The sequence below is a fragment of the Triticum dicoccoides genome, chromosome 6A, assembly GCF_002162155.2.
Source record: "Triticum dicoccoides isolate Atlit2015 ecotype Zavitan chromosome 6A, WEW_v2.0, whole genome shotgun sequence".
Classification (NCBI taxonomy): Eukaryota; Viridiplantae; Streptophyta; class Magnoliopsida; order Poales; family Poaceae; genus Triticum; species Triticum dicoccoides.
This window is the reverse complement of record NC_041390.1, coordinates 597,438,061-597,460,615: the sequence shown is the minus strand read 5'-3', so window position 1 is coordinate 597,460,615 and position 22,555 is coordinate 597,438,061. Positions and strand designations below refer to the sequence as shown.

Below are 22,555 nucleotides of genomic sequence, written 5' to 3'. Positions count from 1 at the left end.
CACAGACACATGAAACTGCACGCACACACTCATAAAAACTTCACCATTTGGCCGACAGAAGACTCGTGCCCAGCCTCCCCTGCTCTCTGTAACCACAACATTTTGCATCCACTATTCCTCTTTTATTCCCAGACTGGAGTAATCTCAACATTCTATCCACTATTCATATTCACTCGCTCGCTCCCTTTGCTGCGCTCTTGTCCTCTTCCCACTCCGCCTGCGCCTTCAACTTCAGGTTCACAGAGCCAGTGGAAGCTGTTCAGTTCAGCTCAGCTAGCTAGCTCGTAGCAGCATCTAGGCGCTGCTATATATCACCTTATCCTCTCTCTAGCCCACCTCTCTCGCTCGCTCGCTCGCCCGCTCGCTATCTCCTCTCCTCTTCACCATCTAAATGCCAAGAGCACGGTAGCTACCTTGAGAAGTTCAGATTCTCATTCCGTTGGGAATTTCGGGATAGAAACTGCAAGCGAGCCGTCGAGGTTTGTGGAAGCAGCAGCAGCAAGCTAGCGTTGCGAGGGCCGGGCGGGCGGCATGGCGCCCAAGGCGGGGAAGGCCAAGCCCAAGGCCAAGGGCGACAAGAAGAAGAAGGAAGAGAAAGGTGCGTGCGTGCGCTAGTTGTAAACTCGATTCTCCTACTCTGTAGAATTCAAATCTTTGCTGAATTGCAAGTTCAGAAGATGATGAGTTTTTGCCGATTTTCAATCGGTTCTGAATGATTTTGTTTGTGAATGAACGTACGTGTAAACTGATGCAGTTCTGCCGACGGTGCTGGACGTGACCGTGGAGGCGCCGGACTACACCCACCTCACGCTCAAGGTGAGAAGACCGACCGCCCCGCCCCGCCTGGCTAAGCTTATCTTCTTCCCTCCACGAGGTTTTACGTGGGGAGAGGAGAGCTCCATCAGTTACGGCCCACGCGATATATACGCCTTTGGCATTTTCTTATCTTCCTTTTGCGCCTGCGGCCGTGCATTCCTACCGTTTGTCCTTCTTCCGCTATGCACAACAATCTCATCACGTGCTTAGAATTCACGCTCGTATTTACACGTTCACACAAAAAAAAAACCACGGAAAGATTTAAATTCGGGGCACAAACTCTGCCAAACTCTCTGTAAAAAGGAGCTCCCAAATTTCAAAACAAAATGGTCCACAAAACAACATCCGTGCCATGCATGCCAGGTGGAACACCGTACAATTGGAGCAGGTTAATTAGAGGTCCAAGTGACTTCCGAAACATTTTTGCTTAGTTTTGACCCAGTTTACTAAAATTAACCGAGCAACTCTCTTTTTGCTTATTCCCGCAAAAAAAACCTCTTCTGCTTAATGGATGAATTGATGAAACAAACTTTTTGCCTCGGTTTAAACAAAATCACCATCGGAGTAATAATAAGCTAGTAAGAGAAATGAGCAACCAATGCATATGCGCCTTCTTGCACTTTCAGGGCATATCGACGGACAGGATCCTCGACGTGCGGAAGCTCCTGGCCGTCCACGTGGACACCTGCCACATCACCAGCTTCTCCCTCTGCCACGAGGTATACGTCACAGACCCGAGCGGCTGAAAACTGCTTCAGAGTTCGAGCCAGCTGACAGGCTGTACTTGTTACGTGGGCACAAATGCAGGTCCGTGGGCCCCAGCTCAAGGACACGGTGGAAATCGCCGCCCTCAAGCCCTGCCACCTCAGCATCGTCGAAGGTAAGGACGAACCCGCGAATAGCGCGTACGTCGAGGGCCAAATCGCAAAAACTGCGCGCTGACACGCTCCGTCTCGCAATGGCGCCGCAGAGGAGTACACGGAGGAGCTCGCCGTCGCGCACGTCCGCCGGCTGCTCGACGTCGTCGCCTGCACCACCGCGTTCGGGGTCAATAAGCCCGAGCAGAAGCCCGCGCCCGCCACCGATGCGGCCGCCGAGGCCGCCAAGCCAGGCTCGCCCGGCGCCGTGGTCGCCGGTGGCGGCGGCGGCGAGGAGCCCATGTACCCGCCGCCGAAGCTGGGGGAGTTCTACGACTTCTTCTCCTTCTCCCACCTCTCGCCGCCGATCCAGTGTAAGTGCCAGTGCTAGTCATTTTCTTCTTCTCTCTGTATTTTTCTAGCACATTTCGTACAGGAATGAGTAGTAGGTTCGAGTTGTATTTGGAGAACAAAATTCTGTTAGGGTTTTCCATTAGTGTGATTGTGATCCATTGCAGACATCAGAAGGTCGACGCGCCCGTTCGTCGATGACAAGAGAGAGGAGGACTTCTTCCAGATCGATGTGAGGTTCCTACTGAATATTGTTACTGATTCGATGATAATATACAACAGTGACAACTAATAGTAGCTACTGTCTACTCTTATGTCAACTGTGTTGAATGTACCAGTAGATTTAGCTCGTCATATGAAAATTGTAGCCATGAGTAATTCAGTGTTGTCAGTATCACTGTAATGTCTAATGGTGCCAAGGTTTTCAGCGTAGCTGTATAGTATCAGTTGCAGTTATAGTTCGCTGCCTTGTATGTTCTTGAAAAAAAAAACGTTCGCTGACTTCGCTTGAGTTTGGTGCCGGTACTCAGGTGAGGGTTTGTAACGGGAAGCCAGTGACGATCGTGGCATCCCGAGCTGGATTCTATCCGTCAGGGAAGCGAGCACTCATTAACCACTCCCTTGTTGGGTTGTTGCAGCAGACGAACCGTGGATTTGAGGCAGTAAGTAAAATATTGAGCTTGTTTACTTTATTTCTTATCAATGGTTGATCATTAATATGGAAAATGTGTTCCAAATCTGCAGGCTTACAAGGCTCTTATGAAGGCTTTTGTTGAGCACAACAAGGTGAGATTCGCTAATGCTTGGTTTCTAACCAAAAATAATAATAATTAATCAGATGTGCTTCAACATGTTACACTTTCAGAATTTGAACCAATATTTTTGGGCAAGTGGGGGCGTATGCTAGTTTGCATCTAAAATAGAATTCACAACTGCAATTTGGAAGTTTGAAGTTTGCTCTTTAATTCTCATTTCTTTCCAGTTTGGAAATCTTCCTTACGGATTCCGGTCAAACACTTGGGTCGTTCCCCCTGTTGTTGCGGATTCACCATCAGTGTTCCCACCCCTTCCAACAGAAGATGAAACTTGGGGTGGCAATGGGGGTGGCCTGGGAAGAGATGGGAAGCATGACCATAGACCGTGGGTGAAAGAATTTGCCATCCTTGCTGCAATGCCTTGTAAAACAGCTGAGGAAAGGCAAGTCCGAGACAGGAAGGCATTCCTACTCCATAGCTTGTTTGTAGATGTTGGTGTCCTTAAAGCTATTGCAGCTATCCAGAATTTGATCCCCGATGACAAGAGTTCACATGAAAAAACAAATGGCACAGCAAGTTCAGTTCCGCACACACAACAAATTGGGGATATGAAAATAACGGTAACAAAAGACAAAGCAGATGCAAGTTCTAAGTCAGATGTTAAGTTAGATGGAAGTCAGGCTCCAGGAGCATCTTTTGATGAGCTTGCTAAGAGGAACCTGCTGAAGGGAATCACTGCTGATGAGAGTGCAACAGTACATGTAAGATCTTTTCTTCGATACAGACGATTACAGGATGCTTATATTTATTTTTTCTGTTAACTAAAGAAGTATTTCAACTGGTCTACAGGATACTGCTACTCTTGGTGTGGTTGTTGTGAAGCATTGTGGGTATACAGCTGTTGTCCAAGTTCCGTTGGATGCTCAACTGACAACCGTTGTTCCAGCGCAGCAGGACATTCACATTGAAGACCAGCCGGAGGGAGGTAGCAATGCTCTCAACGTCAACAGGTTAGTACTGGGAACATTTACATGGTGTACGGTTATTTTCTTGTGTTTATTTAACAACATGAGTTCGCCCAATACCAATTCCAAGTCATTTACTTCAGCTCCCATGCACTTGGTCCTTTTTTATTTTATTTTTCTGCCACTGTATTGGTTAGATAAAACCAGCAATGACCGCTTTTCCCTTTGTCAGCTTAAGGATGCTGCTTCAGAAGTCATGTGTTCAGTCACCTGGAGCAGTTCAGCGGTTGCACAGTTCTGATCCTGAAGAGAACGAGGCTACCACAAATTTTGTCCGGAAAATAATTACAGATAGCATGCAGAATCTTGAAGGTGAGGCTCCAAGAGAAACAAGACCAATCAGATGGGAGCTTGGTGCTTGCTGGGTACAGCATCTACAGAATCAAACTTCTGAGAAGGCCGATGGTAAGAAAAGCGACGAGTCTAAGGATGTTCCTACAGTAAAAGGCCTGGGAAAACAATTTGGTCAGCTTAAGGAGATCAAGAAGAAGTCAGATGACAAGAGTGGAAAGAGTGCGTCCACAAAAGATAGTACTTCGCCAAATACAAACGATGCACATTCAGACAACACTGCCAGCACAAAGGAGGATAAAGAGGCTATTCTGCAGAAAGCGCTAACAGAAGCTGCTTTCCAAAGACTAAAAGAATCTGAGACTGGACTTCATGCTAAGGTTTTTCCCTCATCATGTTGGCATTGGAGTTTCCTTAAATATTTTCAGGCAAAATGAACTAATTTTGTACTAGATCCCACTTCTCCAAACAACATCACACCAAGTAGATGTCCAAACGAAATTTTACATTAGTCCACGGGTGACCTTGCTGTGACTCAACTATCATTGTAGTTAGTTTGTTCATAAATTATGTTTCTCCCTAGCCCCTCATCAGTTAGTGAAGAATTTGCCCATTTGTTGATTGTTCTGTTGCTACAGGAAACATACTGATATGGTACTCTATGTCGGTGGCTTTTATGTCTCTCAACACGCTCTTCCCATTCTTTAACGTTATAGTATGCTTTACGATCAGATGTTTTTGTGCAGTCCCCCGATGAATTGATTGAGATGGCATACAAATATTATGATGATACTGCCCTGCCAAAATTGGTAATATACTGTACTCATGTAGCAGCTACAATAACGTATTACGGGTGGCACATTATTTTGACTGTCATCCTTATCCTGTTATCAGGTAGCAGACTTTGGCTCACTTGAGCTTTCTCCTGTTGATGGAAGGACATTGACAGATTTCATGCACACCAGAGGCCTCCAGATGCGCTCACTGGGACAAGTGGTACATACTATGTAGTTCGGTCAAGTTCAAGAACATATCTTCATCTATCTGAATAAATAAAAGAACATAAAACATCTTATAAAAATCACAACTGAAGCACTCTTTTATTTTGCTGTGTTTCAGGTTGAGCTTTCTGATAAGCTCCCGCATATAAAGTCACTGTGTATACACGAGATGGTAGTTCGAGCATTTAAGCACATAGTTCGTGCAGTTATTGCAGCTGTCGATGATATAAATGACATGGCTCAATCAGTTGCATCATGTTTAAATATATTGCTGGGACCATTTCCAGAAGAAAATAATGATGTCAAGTGCGGAGAGGATCATAATCTCAGGCAGAAGTGGTTGGAGGTCTTTTTGATGAAGAGATTCGGCTTGGCATGGAAAGACGAATATAGCCTTGATCTAAGAAAGTATGCCATTCTTCGTGGCCTCTGCCATAAGGTAATAGTTTAGATGTCACATAACTTGTTATTTTTAGGTTCAACGATTCTGATTATTCCTGTTCACTCCTGGAACCATGATTCCAATAGGTAGGACTTGAGCTAGTTACTAAAGACTACGACATGGATACACCACATGCATTCAGAAAGTCTGATATCATCAGTATTGTTCCCATCTACAAGGTAAATTTTAAACTTATGAAAACTGCAAATGCCTGAGAAATGCATAAATAATTAATGGTTATTAACCATGATCTATTATCTGCAGCATGTTGCATGCTCATCAGCAGATGGTCGCACCCTGTTGGAGTCATCCAAGACTTTCCTGGACAAAGGAAAACTTGAGGATGCTGTTAACTACGGCACAAAGGTATCCTGATCATACTATTACATCCATACGTTATGATTTCTTAAACACTACGCTAACTACTTCATACAATCTGGACATGACTGTATATGATGGTGCAGGCTCTTGCAAAACTGGTTGCTGTTTGTGGTCCGTATCATAGAATGACCGCAGGAGCATACAGCCTCTTGGCAGTAGTGCTTTATCATACTGGGGACTTCAACCAGGTACCAAAATTTTGGGACCTTGCTGCTAGTTCTCTTTCACAGTATTCAGTAACACTGCCTAGCCTAATTTACATGAGCATTAGCTTATGTACAAACATTGTTAATTCAAGGAATCACACTAGGATTCTAATTTTTTTGGGGGTATTATAATTGGAACAAATGCAGAATCATTTTGGCAACACTGAAATGTGATGATCATGTGGGATCTGTAGATCATAAGCTGCTTTAGTGTAACAAATGCAATAATATTGCTCATCTGAGTGACCTGGAGCTGTCATGCACTTGTCACACGTTTAGCTTTTTAATGCATATAACTATCTGTTAGTATCCCCTGTTGCGCTGTGTTGTGGAGCTGGCTTTATAATTCTTGTTGCTCTTTGGACCAGGCAACTATCTATCAACAGAAGGCTTTAGATATTAACGAGAGGGAACTTGGACTTGATCACCCAGATACTATGAAAAGCTATGGAGATCTTGCTGTTTTCTACTATCGCCTGCAACATACAGAATTAGCACTAAAGTAAGTGCATGCTGTAATTTATTGAAATTGCATGCTTAGTAGTTTGTTTTTGTCTCAGTTACCTATAATTTGTGTATTCTTCTTCCTGTGTCAACAACCTTATGTTCTGATTTGTATATTTCAGGTATGTGAATCGTGCCCTATATCTTTTGCACCTGACATGTGGCCCGTCTCACCCTAATACTGCTGCAACTTACATCAACGTTGCTATGATGGAAGAAGGGTTGGGTAATGTCCATGTAGCACTCCGTTACCTGCATGAGGCGCTAAAATGTAACCAACGGCTGCTTGGTGTTGATCACATACAGGTATGCAACTCAACCTCCCCTTGTGTTTCAGTGTGACTGTATGTTGCGCTCTGGCACATACACTAGTGCCCACTTACAAGGCTACACTGAAAGCTCATCTTTATTGACAGACGGCTGCTAGTTATCATGCTATTGCTATTGCTTTGTCTTTAATGGAAGCATACTCGTTGAGTGTCCAACATGAAAAAACCACTCTACGAATACTTCAATCAAAGCTCGGATCAGAAGATCTTCGGACACAGGTAATCAGAAATAAAATGCTTCTGATGGTGAATTCTTCCACTTAGTCTTCAGTTTTTTCCCCCAATAATCTGCCTTTCTCATAGCAACAAGGAAATCTGATGACCCATATTTTCCACAGGATGCTGCTGCCTGGCTGGAATACTTTGAGTCCAAGGCACTAGAGCAGCAGGAAGCAGCACGCAACGGTACTCCAAAGCCTGATGCTTCAATAGCAAGCAGAGGCCATCTGAGGTAGACGACATAATAGCTTGTGATAGCTAAATATTTTCATTGAAGAGATGGCAAAGATTTTTTTTTTGAGTCGGTTTGCTAGTGAACATCAATATTGTGAGTGCCAACATGGATTCTCAATAAAGTTTAATAGAAGTGATGACCTGATCCAAAGTGGAAACTTTTATCTTTATAGCTGTTCGGTTGGAGACAGTGCAAAAGGAAGAGAGTCTACTGAAAAATCTAAATGCATGGCTGTATTTACTGAATAATCAATTTTGAATACTGTCTGCTTCTTCAGTATGGATCTTATATTGTCCTTTTGTCAGTGTATCAGATCTTCTAGATTATATCAATCCAGATGATGAGCTCAAGGCTAAGGAAATGCAAAAGAAACAAGCCCGTGCTAAGGTAAGTTCATCATCAGGACCTTTCTATATGTTGTCTTATCTCTCTAGTGGTCATCCTCATGCATTTACATTATGTATCGTAGATAAAAGGTCGTATCGGGCAAAACCCATCTGAATTAGCCGATGATGAAGATCAAAGGAGCCCTCCACCTAACAGTGACCGTTCATCAACTGAGAAGGAAAACTCTGAAGTCAAAGAGAAATTAACTGAGAAGAAAAATTCTCAAGTCAAAGACAATGGAACCATTGTTGAGCATGTGAAAGTGAAACTGGAAGAGGAAAAACCAGGTAACACTGTGGTCCACATGCCTCAAGATGACTATACTGAAGAGAACATATCTGAGGAGGGGTGGCAAGAGGCTGTTCCAAAGGGACGTACCACGGGGAATCGCAAAACTGGTGCAAGTGTGAGGAGGCCAAACCTGTCAAAGATCAGTACAAATGCCATCAATAATAGTGAGAATGGAAGATACAAAGGCAGAGTTCCATCCAACTCTTCCCCTCGAGTTTCACCTAATGAGGCTGCAGCTTCTGTTGCTTCCAGCCCTCTTGCAAAGAAATTGGCGAAGAGTTCGAGCTTCAATTCCAAAGCAGGTAATCCTACTATCTCATCAAACAGTGGGGAGAATTCACCCAAACCTAAATCCATGGCAGCAAGCTTAGCCACCACCCCTGCAGCTGCCAAGGTGATGCCATCTGCAGCACCAATTGTCAGTCAAACAGTAAGGAAGTCACTGTCATACAAGGAAGTGGCAATAGCTGCACCAGGAACTCTTGCCAAAGCGTTGAATGGTGTGCATACAGAGCAAAAGGATGCAACTGAACCAGCTGTAAATATTGAAAGTGCCAAGGCTCCCAAAGAAAGCAATGTTCGCCCTTCTGAAGAGAAAAATGGGGCAATACAAGTGTCACCAAAGGATAATAATTTGCAAGTATCAAAAGCAACAGATGAGCACAAATCTCCCAGTTCTGATACTGAACAAGCCAATGGTTTGGTAGGATCAAATCAAGCTGAGAAGACCTCAGATTCAGCAGAGACATCTACAGAGAAGAACCAATCACCAGCAGCACTAGCGGACGTCCCAAATGAAGAAGCAGCAACTTTGACTGAGGCAAATGATTCTTCCTCCAATGATGATGAAAGAGGTCCAGGAGAGGATAATCAAGAACAGCTGTCTAGTGGGGCCGAAAATGAGAAATCTTCACCATCTGGAAGTGAAAAGAATGATTCACCAGTAGAAGGTGCGAAAGAGACAGCCAGTAAACTTAATGCTGCCGCTGCTCCATTCAGTCCAGCCACCGTGCCAGCTTTTGGTTCAATGGCCGTACCAGGTTTCAGAGAACACGGAGGACTATTGCCATCACCAGCCAATGTGCCCCCAATGCTGGCCATCCCTCTCCGTAAGCACCCTCACCAGTCTGCAACCGCAAGGGTCCCTTATGGTCCACGTCTAGCCGGAGGGTTCAACAGATCAGGGCACCGGGTGCCTCGTAACAAGCCTGTGTTGCCGAGTGGTGAAGTTCTTCCAGAGGCAGCCACATCCCCTAAAGTGATGAATCCTCATGCAGCGGAGTTTGTGCCAGGTCAATCTCGAAGTCCTGATGGCCATCCATCATCTCCTAATGAACCTCTGGCATCGCCAGCTGGTATTCAAGCATCACAGGATGGGCTTCCATCATCTCCAGATAGTACTGTCGAGTCACCCAAGACTGCTTCCACACAAGTGTCTGAAACTAGTGAGACTAGTCCTGAAGGAAATGATACATCTAGTGGAATTGATGTTGAAGCTGAGACTGAGAGCAAGAACACGGAGGAGAAGAACAACCATGTGGAATGTGAGGACAGTGAAGTGAAGCCTGATGAAACTATAGTTTCTGGAGGTGCTGAAGTTGATGCAACGGCCCCGATTGATGCTCAAGATGATGCTTCAGCCCCAAAAGATGCTCCAGATGATTCAAGCGTGACTGAAAAGCCGAAGTCCTGGGCTGATTACAGTGATGGAGAAGTCGAGGCCGTTCAGGTTGCGAGCTGAGAAAAGGTGGTCTTCTCAGCCTCTCAGGTAGTTACAGGAAGTTTTATTCATACACAGATGAGCCCTCCTTACGGGCTATAAAAGTATGCTAATGCAAACTGACACGCTGCTGTTTTTGCTGAAAGGAGGAGATGCTGGTTTTCTCGTTAGAGAATTAGTTGCTTTCTGATCTATTTCATGGTTTCTAGTACCTATTTGTTTCTGCCGCCCTGCACGGCTGCACCGGTGCTATGGTATTGCAAGGGTTCGCATTGCCATGGAACTTTAAAGGTCTTCCGAGTGTCCAACTGTCATCATAGTGACCTTGTTTCAGCTTGCTTTGTCATTGCAAAGGAGCTTGTGAAGATCAGAGAGGTGGTAAACACGCCATCGTTCCCCACATTTTGCTCGGCGTTTTCATTTCCTTTGTCGATGAACTGGACACACTGCCGACTTGACATCTTTGTACGTAGTTATTTCTTTTGAATTTTGATAAATTAGACTGTTGTAAAGAAAATCGATACTTCCCTGAGCAGGAAGTTTGTATCAAGTGTCCCTGTAATCAGGTTGTTGCTTTTTGGACAATTTTGCTTGTACAAGAATCCATGAGACGCCGATCCATTTTGTGATTATTACTCAATTCAATTCTATTCGAAGAATAAACATGCCAGTGACACTCTGCTTCAGCAACTAAAACAAAAGGATAGCAGCATTGTGTCAATGAAAAAGACCAATTATCTTTTGTACAACGACTGAGAGAAAAGGATCATTGAGTCTATCAAGAAGGCCAATGGGTCTCTGCTGCAGCGACTTGCTGGAAAAGATAGTGCCGTTGGGTCTATCAAAAATATCAATGGTGAGAAGAATAATATCATCAAAAAGCTCCCAGCTTAGGGTGGGATAATTCACTACATATTGAATCTTCAATGACAATGCAGCTTCAGCATATAGTTACTGAGCTGGACATAACTCTTCTTAATGTGCAGAACATTTGCGAGTATCTTGACCAGAACACAGTTCTTGCTACTGAATATCTGCAGTTCACTGGCACATATCCATAGGATCCAGAACTAAGTTTCCCTGATGATGAAGAGTTGCCATCCACGGGCTATGGAAGCCCTGAACATGTACCTTATATGAGGAGCTCTCTAGATGAGGAGATCTTTTTGACAGTGAGGACAAATGCTCTGCGGAGGTCCCACGATGATCACCGATTCTACATTACCACCTCATCATCATGACTATCTGAATGATCGTTTGGTACTTTCAGTTAACCATCTTAGTATATGTAACCTCCGTGCATTTGCTTTCTGATGAGATGCAATCGATGCCCTACTATGCAGCACCTCCTCCTATACTAGACTTAATTATGTAAATATATGGTGTGTACTGATACTCTACTATGCAATCCCTCGTCCTAGCAAACTTATATGGTGTGTGTTTTCTATCTTGATCAGAGATAATTATCTTAGGTAAATAGTGTGGTTCACAACACTGCTATTACGTGTGTGTGAATGCATTTTATGTACAAACTTTATTTTTTGTTGAGCGGTCATCAACATGATTTATAATTATATGTCCACCAAAATTCCCAACATCAAATGTGCTCCCAACTCTATCATATTTGTTGGCCGACCGTTCGGCGGTCAACGCGCGGCTTGCCGCGTCCCTTATCTAGTTGGCTTGAAGCTATAGAAGACAAGTGCACAACATCAACTCTTCATCTATGTGTGTCTTCAGTTTGGGTTTTTTCAATCAACGCTACACTTTATCAGCGGCGGTTGCTGTTCTGGTTTGCTGGTCCTATGGGGTCTGAACACAACGACTTCCCAACTGTCTACTGTAATAAATTTTGGCCGACTCCGGCGAGGGAGGAGTAATGATGGTGGCGCGCCTTCGACTCGCTTCAATGTTTATAGTCATCGCTAGGTGGTTATGTTCATTGTACTGCTATGATTGAAGATGAATAGGTAGGAAGGTTTCCCGCAAAAAGAAAAAAACGCGCACAACATCAACGAGCTAGCCAATTACAGGTGGACAAAAAAGCCCTACCAAAGCCCCGATGTAACAGGCTAGCATTCCCATTTTCTTTTAAATGGAGGCAAACGTTTTGCCTCATCCATTAATTGAGCGGAGAATAGAGTTTGTTACATAAGAACCCTTACACAATATGGGAATTAATCTCCAAAATAATTGACCCTGGTTTCTTTGCACCGGCGGTGACCTAAAGGTTTGCCTCACAAATGATAGTGTTGAACAAAGTTGACGGTGGAGCACTCTTGTGACGAAACACCCGGGCGTTCCTTTCATTCAAAATAGTCAAAGATACTAGCATAGGTAGCGATGCTCTGGTTTTTCTATTGGGAGAGCTAACATTCTCATGGAGAATTTAAGAGATAGAAACCATACAGCAGGTGACTCACAGATTCAGTTCTTTATAATATTATGAAACAAATAAATTAGGTAGAGATAGAGATTTATAAAATTCCTAGTTATTAATACAATAATTTATATTAATTAATGATAAAACAATAGTTGCTAATAATACTAAATAATAATAATATTGTGTCAAATAGTATATCAATACAGCTAGTCATGTTTGCCAAACCAATACACACATATACATTAGTTAGTAATAGTAGTGTTTATATGTCTCGTCGATCACCCGTGAGCATGAGTAGTGGCTGGGCCAGTGGTGAAGATGGTGACGGGGGCGCTTACGAAGAACATGAGGACCCCTGGCGCCTTATATGAATCGTACGTCCCTGGAGGCAGCTTGCGGCAATGCACAATAATGTGCTCTAGAAGATTTTCCACGGTAATGGTGCACACCGCAGCCGCAAACATGACATGTAGCATCACCTGCAACGATCCACCATGAAAATGTTGCAATTCCGATCCCCGCTAGTCAACCTGCCAATCCATCTCTGCTCCAGCTCTCCTTCAATGTTATTCATGAAAAGAGAGGGGGCCAATGCCCCCCCCCCCACTAGACACACCCACCTATGATTCCCAAAGTGTGTTTTCCTTAGCGGCTAATCTGAGGAACCCAGTCACTCCTAATCAAGATGCTAATTGGTACATGGGAGAGATATGATAGCGATCGTTAACTGATTAAGCCGCCGTGACCCCTCGTCTATTTAGGCTTGTGACTAGGGGGAGAAAGCCCAGGATATTAAATCCCGATAGGGGAATTTCCCGAGCACACATGATCCCCTTCCTTCCACATGGGAGATCTACTCTTTGTAATGGTCATTTGATGGTAGAGGAGAGGGGAATAGAAGAGCATCGGAAGGCAATGCCCGGGGGAGATAGAGCAAGGTGGCGGAGGGTCGCAAGCTCAGATCGTGCGAGGGAACCATGCATCTCAACCATTCATTCTGTTTTATCTACTCAACAAAATCACCCGGCATCTCAATTAATGCCCACACACATCTTTACAACAGAAAACAATCACACTAGCTCATGAGTTGAATGCCACAGTTTGGCGAGCAAAGAAACAAAAGCCACAAGTTGAAACTTTCAGAGACAATAAATATGAGCCAAACTAACTACAGATCAGAATTCTACATGTGCACTTATCAACGTCACATGCTAAAACAGATGCATCATCCCTCGAAGTATGGTATGAGATGCACTTCAGCTTCACGACCGTAGAGTCCCCACATGGACCTTGAGCATATCAATCAAGATCTCTCGGAATGTACCATCTACAACTTCCAGGTTCCTCTTTTTCCTGTAATATTCAAATAATCGGGTCAGGTCTCTGAAGACGGCACAAGGCAAGGAAAAGATTATGACAAAGAATCAGACATATCACAAGCACTATATCATCCCTCCTAGTCCCAGGTATGAATTCATCTTACTTGTCAGTTTTGGAACAGAAATAACAACATAGAATCAGAAAGGCCATAAGCATTAACTAAATCATCGGCTCGATGGCCATAGCAAATTAGCTAGACCAAAACAAAGCATAATAAATCCATTCTTATCACAATACCATGATATTTCGTCCAGCAAGGCAAAACGCAACCATATCAATTCTTTCTCGTTACATCCAACAAGACCATGAGATATGAAACACACAACCATATGACATGCATTCTTAGACGTATAACGAACCCGTAGCATGGACGCAATTAGCCTAGTAGATTGTGTACAACAATATGAGTGCTTTTATATAGTTAAGTCTAACTAGTGAACTACCATAAACTTGATCATGCCAATTACAAGGTATATCTGGTGAATCAACAATGGCATCTCCAACGCCGACCCACAAATTTGCTCTAGTATCGTTGGTGGATAGGGGTGACCAGTCCGCGGACACGGATGCCGGAGCCGACCATCCAACGCTGCCCGCATACATTTCAAGCCGGGTTTCGACTTAGTGAACAAAATTCATGCAAACCGGCTGATATTCATCAAAGTTCAAAAAGAAAATAGCACAAATCATCTATACATAACATGCAAATAAGTATAGTACAACAATGTCCCAAATTCAATGTACAAATCATCCATATATAGCATGCAAATTTGATGTCCCAAATAAATCTCGCGACCAGGTTGCAGGACTTTGTGGCTTCTCTCCAAAATAGTTTGGCGTGCTCACACTGAATGAGTGTATGAGAGAGAGACTCCTCATCATGCCCACACAACTGGCAGGCTGCATTATCCTCAATATGACATCTCTGTAGCTCTCCCCTTGATGGCAGAAATCCTTTAGGCACTCGCCACCAGAACACACGAATTTGGTTGAACCCGCAATCGCCATAATGCTCTCTAGCTCTCCTGGTCATATGTGCAGCTACCAATCTGGTTCAACAAATTCTCGCGGTCTTCTATGACCATCTGCTAGGTAGTCCTCACCGTAAACACTCCAGTTCTCTCATATCCCCATGCACAGAAATCCTACATGGCCACTCTCGACCTAGGCATGCATATTCAGTATAGCTGCTGCATCTAGAGCAATGAAAGTTCTCCGGACCAGCTCCTCATTCCAGCCGCCCGTTTCCTCCAACAGATCTGCCACTAGGTGTATCGGTTCATTACCAATATTGCATACCGGCCTCAGAGTTGGTGAACTGCGGATCCAGTTATCATGCCAGACTTCAGATGTCTGCCATTCCAAATCCTTCGGATTAGACCTCTCTGCAATGTCTCTCTTCCTATGGTGATCGCCTTCCAAGTCACCGAGGCACTTTTGGGACAACCAGCATTCAAAAAATCCCCATCCGGGTAGTATCTTCCCCTAAGTACACGTGCACATAAGCTCTCAGGCTTGTCCAACAGGCGCCAGTCCTGTTTCGCTAACATAGCATCGTTGAACACTTGCAAGTCACGAAAACTGAGACCTCCCTTTGATTTTGAGACCACCATCTTTTCCCATGACTGCCAATGCATTCCTCTCTTATCTAGTGATCCAGCCCACCAAAACTTTGACATAATTGTCGTAACTTTCGGGCATAAACCTTTTGTGAGCTTAAAACAACTCATAGAATAGGCCGGTAAAGCTTGGATCGCTGCCTTGAGAAGAACCTCCTTTGCTGCACATGATAGCAACTTCTTGCAATATCCTTGTACCCTGGATCTTGCCTGCTCTTTGACATGGACAAAATTTTGTTCTGTAATCCTTCCTGTTGCCATGGGCAGACCCAAATACTTCTCTGACGGGGCCTCTCTGTGGATCTGCAACGATTTCCTTACCCCCACTCTAACTGATACCCGACAATTTGGGCTAAAATATACGGAGCTCTTTGCCTTGTTAACGCATTGACCAGAGCCTACATTGTAAGCTTGCAATATATCATTCAACAGTTGGGCACTCTGAGAATCAGCTTTAATAAAAACCAAGCAATCGTCTGCAAACAAAAGATGCGATATCCACGGACATCTCAGTCCCGGACGAATACCGCGATCAACCCAGCCCCCATCATAATTACTGAAAATACATGACAGCCCCTCCCCGGACAACGGAAAAAGGCACGGTGAGATCGGGTCACCTTGTCTTATACCTTTTGACAGGCGAAATGATGGCAGGAACTCTCCATTCATCTTGACTTGGAAGGTCACTGAGTTGACTCATTTCATTATCAGCGATACCCACTCCTCCGAGAAACCAAGCTGAAGCATATCCCTTGGAGATATGTCCACTCCACACAGTCATGTGCCTTTATCATGTCAATCTTGACAGCGCACCATCCCTGCTTGTTCTTCTTTTTCTTTTCATGATGTGAATTTGTCTGTGATCAACCTGCCTGAAACAAAAGCACTTTGTTCTTCGGTAATTATTTCATCCAGTCTAAGCCTGTTGGCAAGCACTTTTGAACAAAGATTATAAATCACATTACAGAGAGAAATCGGTCTATATTGGGTATTGTAAGTTGTACTCTCTCCGTATTCAGTATGGTCGGGCCAGGTATTGTAAGTTGTACTCTTTGTGTAAATGCTCTTATATTTTTTCTTGTAACTCATGTTATTCAAAAAAAAGAATTGAAACTCATGTAGCATGTGTTGGTATGTGAGTGAGGTTTTTTTTAGGCCGAGCTCCTTGGTGCCCACTATCTTCACCGTTTAAACTGTGGACAAAAGCATAGGGATATGTGCAAAGCTCTAAAACTTTGCAGCTGCGTGAGGGCCACCTATGTTAATAGACTGACATGAGACCTGAAAAAAATCTGACATCTTGTCATGCTGCAGTACTACTGTATCCACGTTCTCTTCCTTTCTCGTAAACTTCGCTTGCTCTTTGTTTTATCTCTCTCACTTGTCATCCATCACATGTGAACAAAAAAGGTGGAGAGAGAGAGTAGACTTTGCCATTATAATTAAAAGGAAAGATTCGTTGATGTTATTGCCAACCAGAGAGAAGAGGAGAGAGAGTAGACTTTGCCATTATAATTAACATACACGCTCTCGCTCCTAAAATTTGCATGCATGAAATGCAGGTCTTTGCACGTGGTAACTCTCTCGTTTGGGTTTAACTTTTGCTGCCAATTCCGAAAAACTTCTGCATGCTGGATTCTCTCTCTCTCTCTCTCCCCTCTTATTTCTTCTCTCTAAGTGTTGTCCGCTGTGGAGAAAATAAAAGACGACGCCCTGTTTGCATGTGATGGATGAAAAGATAAACAGTGCTCAGTGAGCTGCATGTGACGACAGCTGCATGTGGCAAGACAGGACAACTTTTCATCAATCCCTGCGCCAACCAACGATCCAGATAAGAGGACCGTGCAGCTCGGCCTACAAAAAAACTTTGCGTATGTGTTGGTGTCCTTCGTGGACGCATTCAGTGATGGCACCACGACAACTTGAACAACCCAGCGATCCTGTCGCCTCCCGTACGAGGCGACTTCTAGGGCGACTAGGGTTTCCGTTGGTCAGCCGCCGACCACCTCTTTGGCCGCGGCGGGGTGGTCGGCGTTTCGCTGTCTAAGGGCGGCGCCGTCTTGTGGCATCATCGCTGGTCTCTCTCTCTCCACAGCGTGAATGATGACCGATGAAGTTCACACGTAGAAGATCAGTTTTTCTTCTCTGATTGCTTTGATGGAATTTGCTGTCTGTCCATGCAAGCTTGAGAGAGACTGTGCCTTTGACCTCATCAGAAGGTGCTCCGTGTCAAGGTTTTGTCGTCCCCTGGCAAGTTAAAAGCTAGGGTTCTCTGTCCTCCGGCGGCTGAAACTACTCAGTTGGAATTGCCGTGGTCTACAGCGGTCTGTGGCAAAGAGGGCACTTGTTGATGTCGTTAATCTAAGGTGCCCTGATATCTTGTTTCTGTCGGAGACTCGCCTGGATGAGTGGCCTGTTGGATCACCGGCCGGAGTACACACGCGAGAGAGGAACACAAAGACGCTGGTGTTTTGCGAGGCAGAACTGCTTACCTCTTTTCTTGATTTTCTTTCTTCTTATTCTATCTCTCGGTTACAGAAGGGAAAACGTGGCCGGTAAGGATCCTACCAAAACGCCACGATCCGGTTAGCTCGTGCCATCCCATGAGCTCCTGAACGTGTCTACCACGTGATGCTAGACTGAAGGAAACAACCCGATGCAAACGGATGCATCTCAGGCCCATGCAAATGCATGCACGGCTCGCACAAGTTACGGCTCGTGACTAACAAACGAGCTAACAAAAACAAATGCTAATTAGACGTGACAAAACGTGTACGTGCTAGCCTATACTCAACTAATGCAAGATAAAACTTAGAAACAAACATGCACTATTCCCTACGTGCTCGCTAATGCAACATGATTATCTGACATGGCCGACGGAATGTCTTCGGCCACGATTGAAGATGGATCATAAAGAGGTGGTTAGAAGTAATGGGCAAAGTGGTGGACTTCTCTTACTTTGGGAAAAGGAGATTGCAATGTCTCCTAGACATAAAGCAAGCAACTATATTGACATGTATGTAGGCAGTGGTCAGGAGAATTTTTGGCGTCTCACTAGCCTCTATGGGGAACCAAAGTGGGTTGACAAGCACCTGACATGGCAGCATCTTAGAGGGCTAGACGTGTGTGCAACACTCCCTGGCTGGTAATCGGAGATCTAAATGAGATTATGTATCCATTTGAGAAAGAGGAGGGAAGACCCAGGCCAGCTCAATTTATGGAGAAAATCGGCAATTTGCCACTTTCAATATCGGGCTTCGCAAAACTGTCACTCTTAACATTGGCTTCGCAAAAATGCCACCTAGTTCCTGTACACTTTGATTACCATGCCATTTCCCCTTTTTCAATTACTTTTCTTTTTCTTTTCAATTTTCTGGCACCTGAAAGGACCAAAGTACCCTTGTCTCTTTCTACCTTATCCAATCTCTTTGTGGTCTGGTCTGTATCGGATTGCTTTGAGGCTAGCTTGTTCGTGTCGTCATGGTCGCTCGCCGCCGTACCTCGTTGATGCCCGCGCGAGCTACCCAACTCGCCGCCCTAGCTTGAACACGCCTGAGTGAGAAACTGCAGGTTGCCGCCGGTGCTCGACCATGGCTGCGCGCGCCGCTGCAACTCGCCCTTGCCGCTGCAACTCGCCCTTGTCACTGCAGCTCTCCGCCGGCGCTCATCCATGTCTGCACACGCCGGTGCAGTTCGCCCTCGCGTCGCGGATGCTTACGTGTGCCAGCGCAGTTCGTCGTGGGTGCTCGCCCCCTTGCGGATGCTTGCGCGTACCAGCGCAGCTCGCTGCGGGTGCTCACCCATGCCTGCGCGCGACAGCACAGCTCGCCCTCCCATGCATGTGTTGGCGCAGCTCGCCCCACGACATGCCTGAGGAGTGGGTGGCGCTGAACATCAGCATCAGTGGCATGATGGCAGCAGCCGTTGAAGGAGATGGATGTGTGTAAGTTCTTACGATGTTGAATGCAAGCAACATGTAAGTGACGTTTGCTGTAACCTTTAGTTGATGTTGGATTGCAACTTGGCAATTACATCAACAATAGCATGTCATGTTTAATTTCATGTCCAGAATCAACTGAGCAACAATACGACAAATAAATAATGCCGCAAGTTTCAGTCCATAAGCTACTTGCCACTATGTCTTCTTTTGCACTTATTGTAGCTTATTTAGAGACAAGAAATGGAATTGTGACGAGAAAAAGTATGCAAACCTCAAATTTTAGTACATTGGCAAGGGAGAGACATATAGACACTTCAACCATGATTGATAGATGAATATGAAATGTGTTTACTTCTCACAAAATAAAGTGATGAGTTCACATAATAAGTTCATAGCTCAAAAAATATATGAGCTCACAGCTCAGAGAAATTGGAGAAATTGAGTTCACATAGAAGAAACTACTTGTGGAGTTCACATCTGACATAACTGTAACATTAATTTTATAGAGATCATTCATTCAATTTGTAGCTTTCTTTTTGGAGTCAGCTTCTTTGCTGGAGCTGCAGTAGGCATCCTCCTCTTTGGAGTCAGCTTCGGGATGTGGTAGATGACTGCCAGCTATCTGATTTGGGTTTTGTAGGAGATAAATTCACATGGCATAGGGGAGACATCAGAGAACGTCTTGACCGTGCGTTATCTTCTGAAGATTGGAGTTACGGGTTTTCTGATGCCAAGTTGGAAACGCTCCAATATTACAAGTCGGATCACCGACCACTGTTGTTGAGCTTCGACGAAGCACCGGCCTAGGATTTTTTTTCGAACAGGGGTTTACCCTAGCCTCTGCATCAGAAAGATGCATACAACTCATATTATTAAAAGGATAATTCAGTAACAAAGTCTCCAAGTAATGTGGTGCGAAAATAAACAAAAGCTCAAAAGAGCTAAAAACCAAAGCCACAACCGGCTGGCAAATACAATAGGAGCACTACATGCCTATCCTATTACATGACCGCCATCCAAATCGGTTAAAAATATCCCGAGCTACCATCTCCCATCGGATAGACGCAGTAACCAAACGCTCCCTGGCCTCCGTCGGAGTGAGTAGCGACCACATACGGATGAACGCCGTGGCCCTGAAGATAACCTGCAAAAAGTGAATGTTTGTTGATCTGTTAAAGACTAAATCATTTCTGCAGTTTCATACTGCCCAAAATAAAGCACAAACGCCAACACGAATGTGTCTTACAGTATCGGAATTGACCCCATCAAGCCATGTTCCAAATAACATGTTGATAGAGGTGGGCTGATTAATATTAAACGCAATATGAATCGACCGCCACAGAATCTTAGCCAACGGACAATCGAGAAAGAGGTGTTTGATGTTTTCGTTATGATCGCAAAAGCTACACCTAGAAGAGCCCACCCAGTTGCGTTTTGCTAGGTTATCCTTAGTCAAAATGACTTGTTTATGCACAAACCACATAAACACTTTGATTCGTAAGGGAACCTTTACTTTCCAAACATGTATCGAGAAAGGGATGACGCTAGAGTTTATGACATCCAGATACATTGATTTGACCGAGAACACTCTGTTCTTAGTAAGTTTCCAATACAGCTGATCTGGCTGCTGGGACAGCCGGACTTCCATTAAACGTCTAACAAGATGGAGCCAGGCCTCCCAACGATTTCCAACTAGCGTCCTCCGAAAACTAATATTGAGGGGAGTGGATTGTAAAACAGTTGCAACGTAGGCTTCTCTATGTCGCACAATGTTGTACAAAGTAGGATATTGAAGTGCAAGGGGGGTCTCCCCAAGCCACATATCCTCCCAAAACCTAGTAGTAACACCATTCCCGACAATAAATTTTGTCTTGTTGAAAAAGAGTTGTTTGACTCTCATCAAACCCTTCCAAAAAGGTGAGTCGGAAGGCCTCACATTCACCCGGGCCAAGGTTTTAGCATAAAGATACTTATTACGCAAAATCTGTGCCCAAGTAGCCTCCGTCTCCCAGGATGTCTCGGGCCTATCTGTGCTCAGGTTTGAAGCCTGCTGGTTAAAAGAGTCGGGCTTCTCTGTGATTGTTGAAGAGGCTTGGGCTGCTTCAGGTACTCAGTTCTAGAATTTAAACTTGGTTGCGCGCTTGGCTATGGTTCACTCCCAATTGCAAAGATGGGATCGCAACACTTTGAAGAGAAAAACCGGCTGAGGAAGGCACAAAGGGATCTGGAAGAAGTCACTATGGGTGCTTTGATGCTAGACAATATTAAAAACATAAGGTTCTTGCAGCACAGATCGAGAAGCTTCCAGAGTTTGAAGCAATTCAATGGGCACAACGCAGTACGATTGGCTGTCTCAAGTTCGGGGATAGGAATACCCAATATTTTCAGAATTTTGCGTATGCACAAAGGAAGAAAAACAGAATAAACCATCTTAAAGATGACCAAGGGAATTGGCGTGAAGGGTCCTTGATCAATGAATATTTTGCGTGTTTGTTTGCTACTGAAATTGAAGGGCCGGACCCAGATTTAATTGATAAGGTTGTACCTCGAGTTACAAGGGAGATGAATGATGCAGTAGGTAAGCCATTTTCAGTTGAAGATGTTAAAAAGGCCTTATTTTCCATTGGGGATACAAAAGCTCCAGGTACGGATGGCTTACATGCAATTTTCTTTAAAAGATGTCAGCATTTAATTGGTGATGTTTTGACAAGCGAAGTACTTGATGTCATCAACTCAAAGAATATCCCTCATGGATGAAATGATACCGTCATAGTGCTTATTCCCAAGGTGGACAGTCTGAAGAAAATTTCAAAATATCGACCTATCAGCTTATACAATGTTCTGTACAAGGTTATCTAAAAAATGATCTCATTTCGTCTGAAAGGTATACTCGATCAAATAATATCAGACAGAGGTTCTGACCCCATATGCAGTAGTCATGGCTGAATGTTTTGCGATCGCTCAGAGAATAGGTAATATCACTTTCCAACATTGTCCAAGGGATGCAAATAAGATGGCCCATAGTCTAGCTAGGCATGCTTATGATTCAACTTCTACTGTTTTCTGGGATGGTGATCCACCCATGTTTATTATGCCCCGTGTAATTAACGATGTAACCATCAACTTATTGCAATTAAGAGCCACGAGACATTCCTTAAAAAAAAGCTTGAATAACCCAACCCACTGGCATGGAATCAGTCACTTGATTGGTCATATGCAGACGTGGGGTGGGATGAGCTTTCCTGGATTCATGATGTTGTTGGGATCCAGCGCGACCTTTATCCTTTTCATCGTCCTCAGTGACTCCATCCCCAGCTCCTTATCTAGGTACTGCCAATGCACACACCAAAGCATTTGTCACTTGTCACTCATGGGTGGTGACTTGTTTATGAATCATGTGGAAATTTGAAATAGATCACGGCC

The 22,555-nt window shown here is 44.3% G+C and overlaps 2 protein-coding genes across 4 annotated transcripts in view; one reads left to right on the top strand and one right to left on the bottom strand.

The window, feature by feature from the left end:
* The first annotated feature begins 234 nt into the window (after positions 1–234).
* LOC119318281 (protein TSS-like) lies at positions 235–10,460 on the top strand. 3 transcript variants are annotated; one of them, XM_037592807.1, is made up of 24 exons: positions 263–598; positions 755–816; positions 1,443–1,535; positions 1,624–1,696; positions 1,787–2,047; positions 2,192–2,256; positions 2,555–2,686; positions 2,769–2,810; positions 3,007–3,540; positions 3,629–3,789; positions 3,977–4,475; positions 4,842–4,904; positions 4,990–5,091; positions 5,215–5,535; positions 5,625–5,717; positions 5,803–5,904; positions 6,003–6,107; positions 6,494–6,627; positions 6,752–6,935; positions 7,046–7,177; positions 7,297–7,409; positions 7,718–7,799; positions 7,882–9,858; positions 9,957–10,460. In XM_037592807.1, exons 1-23 carry the CDS (start codon positions 532–534, stop codon positions 9,829–9,831), a joined length of 5,370 nt encoding a protein of 1,789 aa, XP_037448704.1. In that variant the 5' UTR covers positions 263–531; the 3' UTR covers positions 9,832–9,858; positions 9,957–10,460. The 3 variants fall into 3 exon arrangements, with proteins under 3 accessions (XP_037448705.1, XP_037448704.1, XP_037448703.1); XM_037592808.1 differs by lacking the exon at positions 9,957–10,460 and having other exon boundaries at positions 235–598; positions 7,726–7,799; positions 7,882–8,023; XM_037592806.1 differs by having other exon boundaries at positions 7,882–10,460.
* An 11,499-nt stretch (positions 10,461–21,959) lies between these two features.
* Positions 21,960–22,555, bottom strand: part of LOC119314442 (D-lactate dehydrogenase [cytochrome], mitochondrial-like) — a 28,253-nt gene continuing 27,657 nt past the window's right edge. Inside the window, exon 17 of the mRNA XM_037589162.1 lies at positions 21,960–22,462. Coding sequence (XP_037445059.1) covers positions 22,343–22,462 — 120 coding nt within the window. The 3' untranslated portion in view covers positions 21,960–22,342. The remainder of the gene's footprint in view (positions 22,463–22,555) is intronic.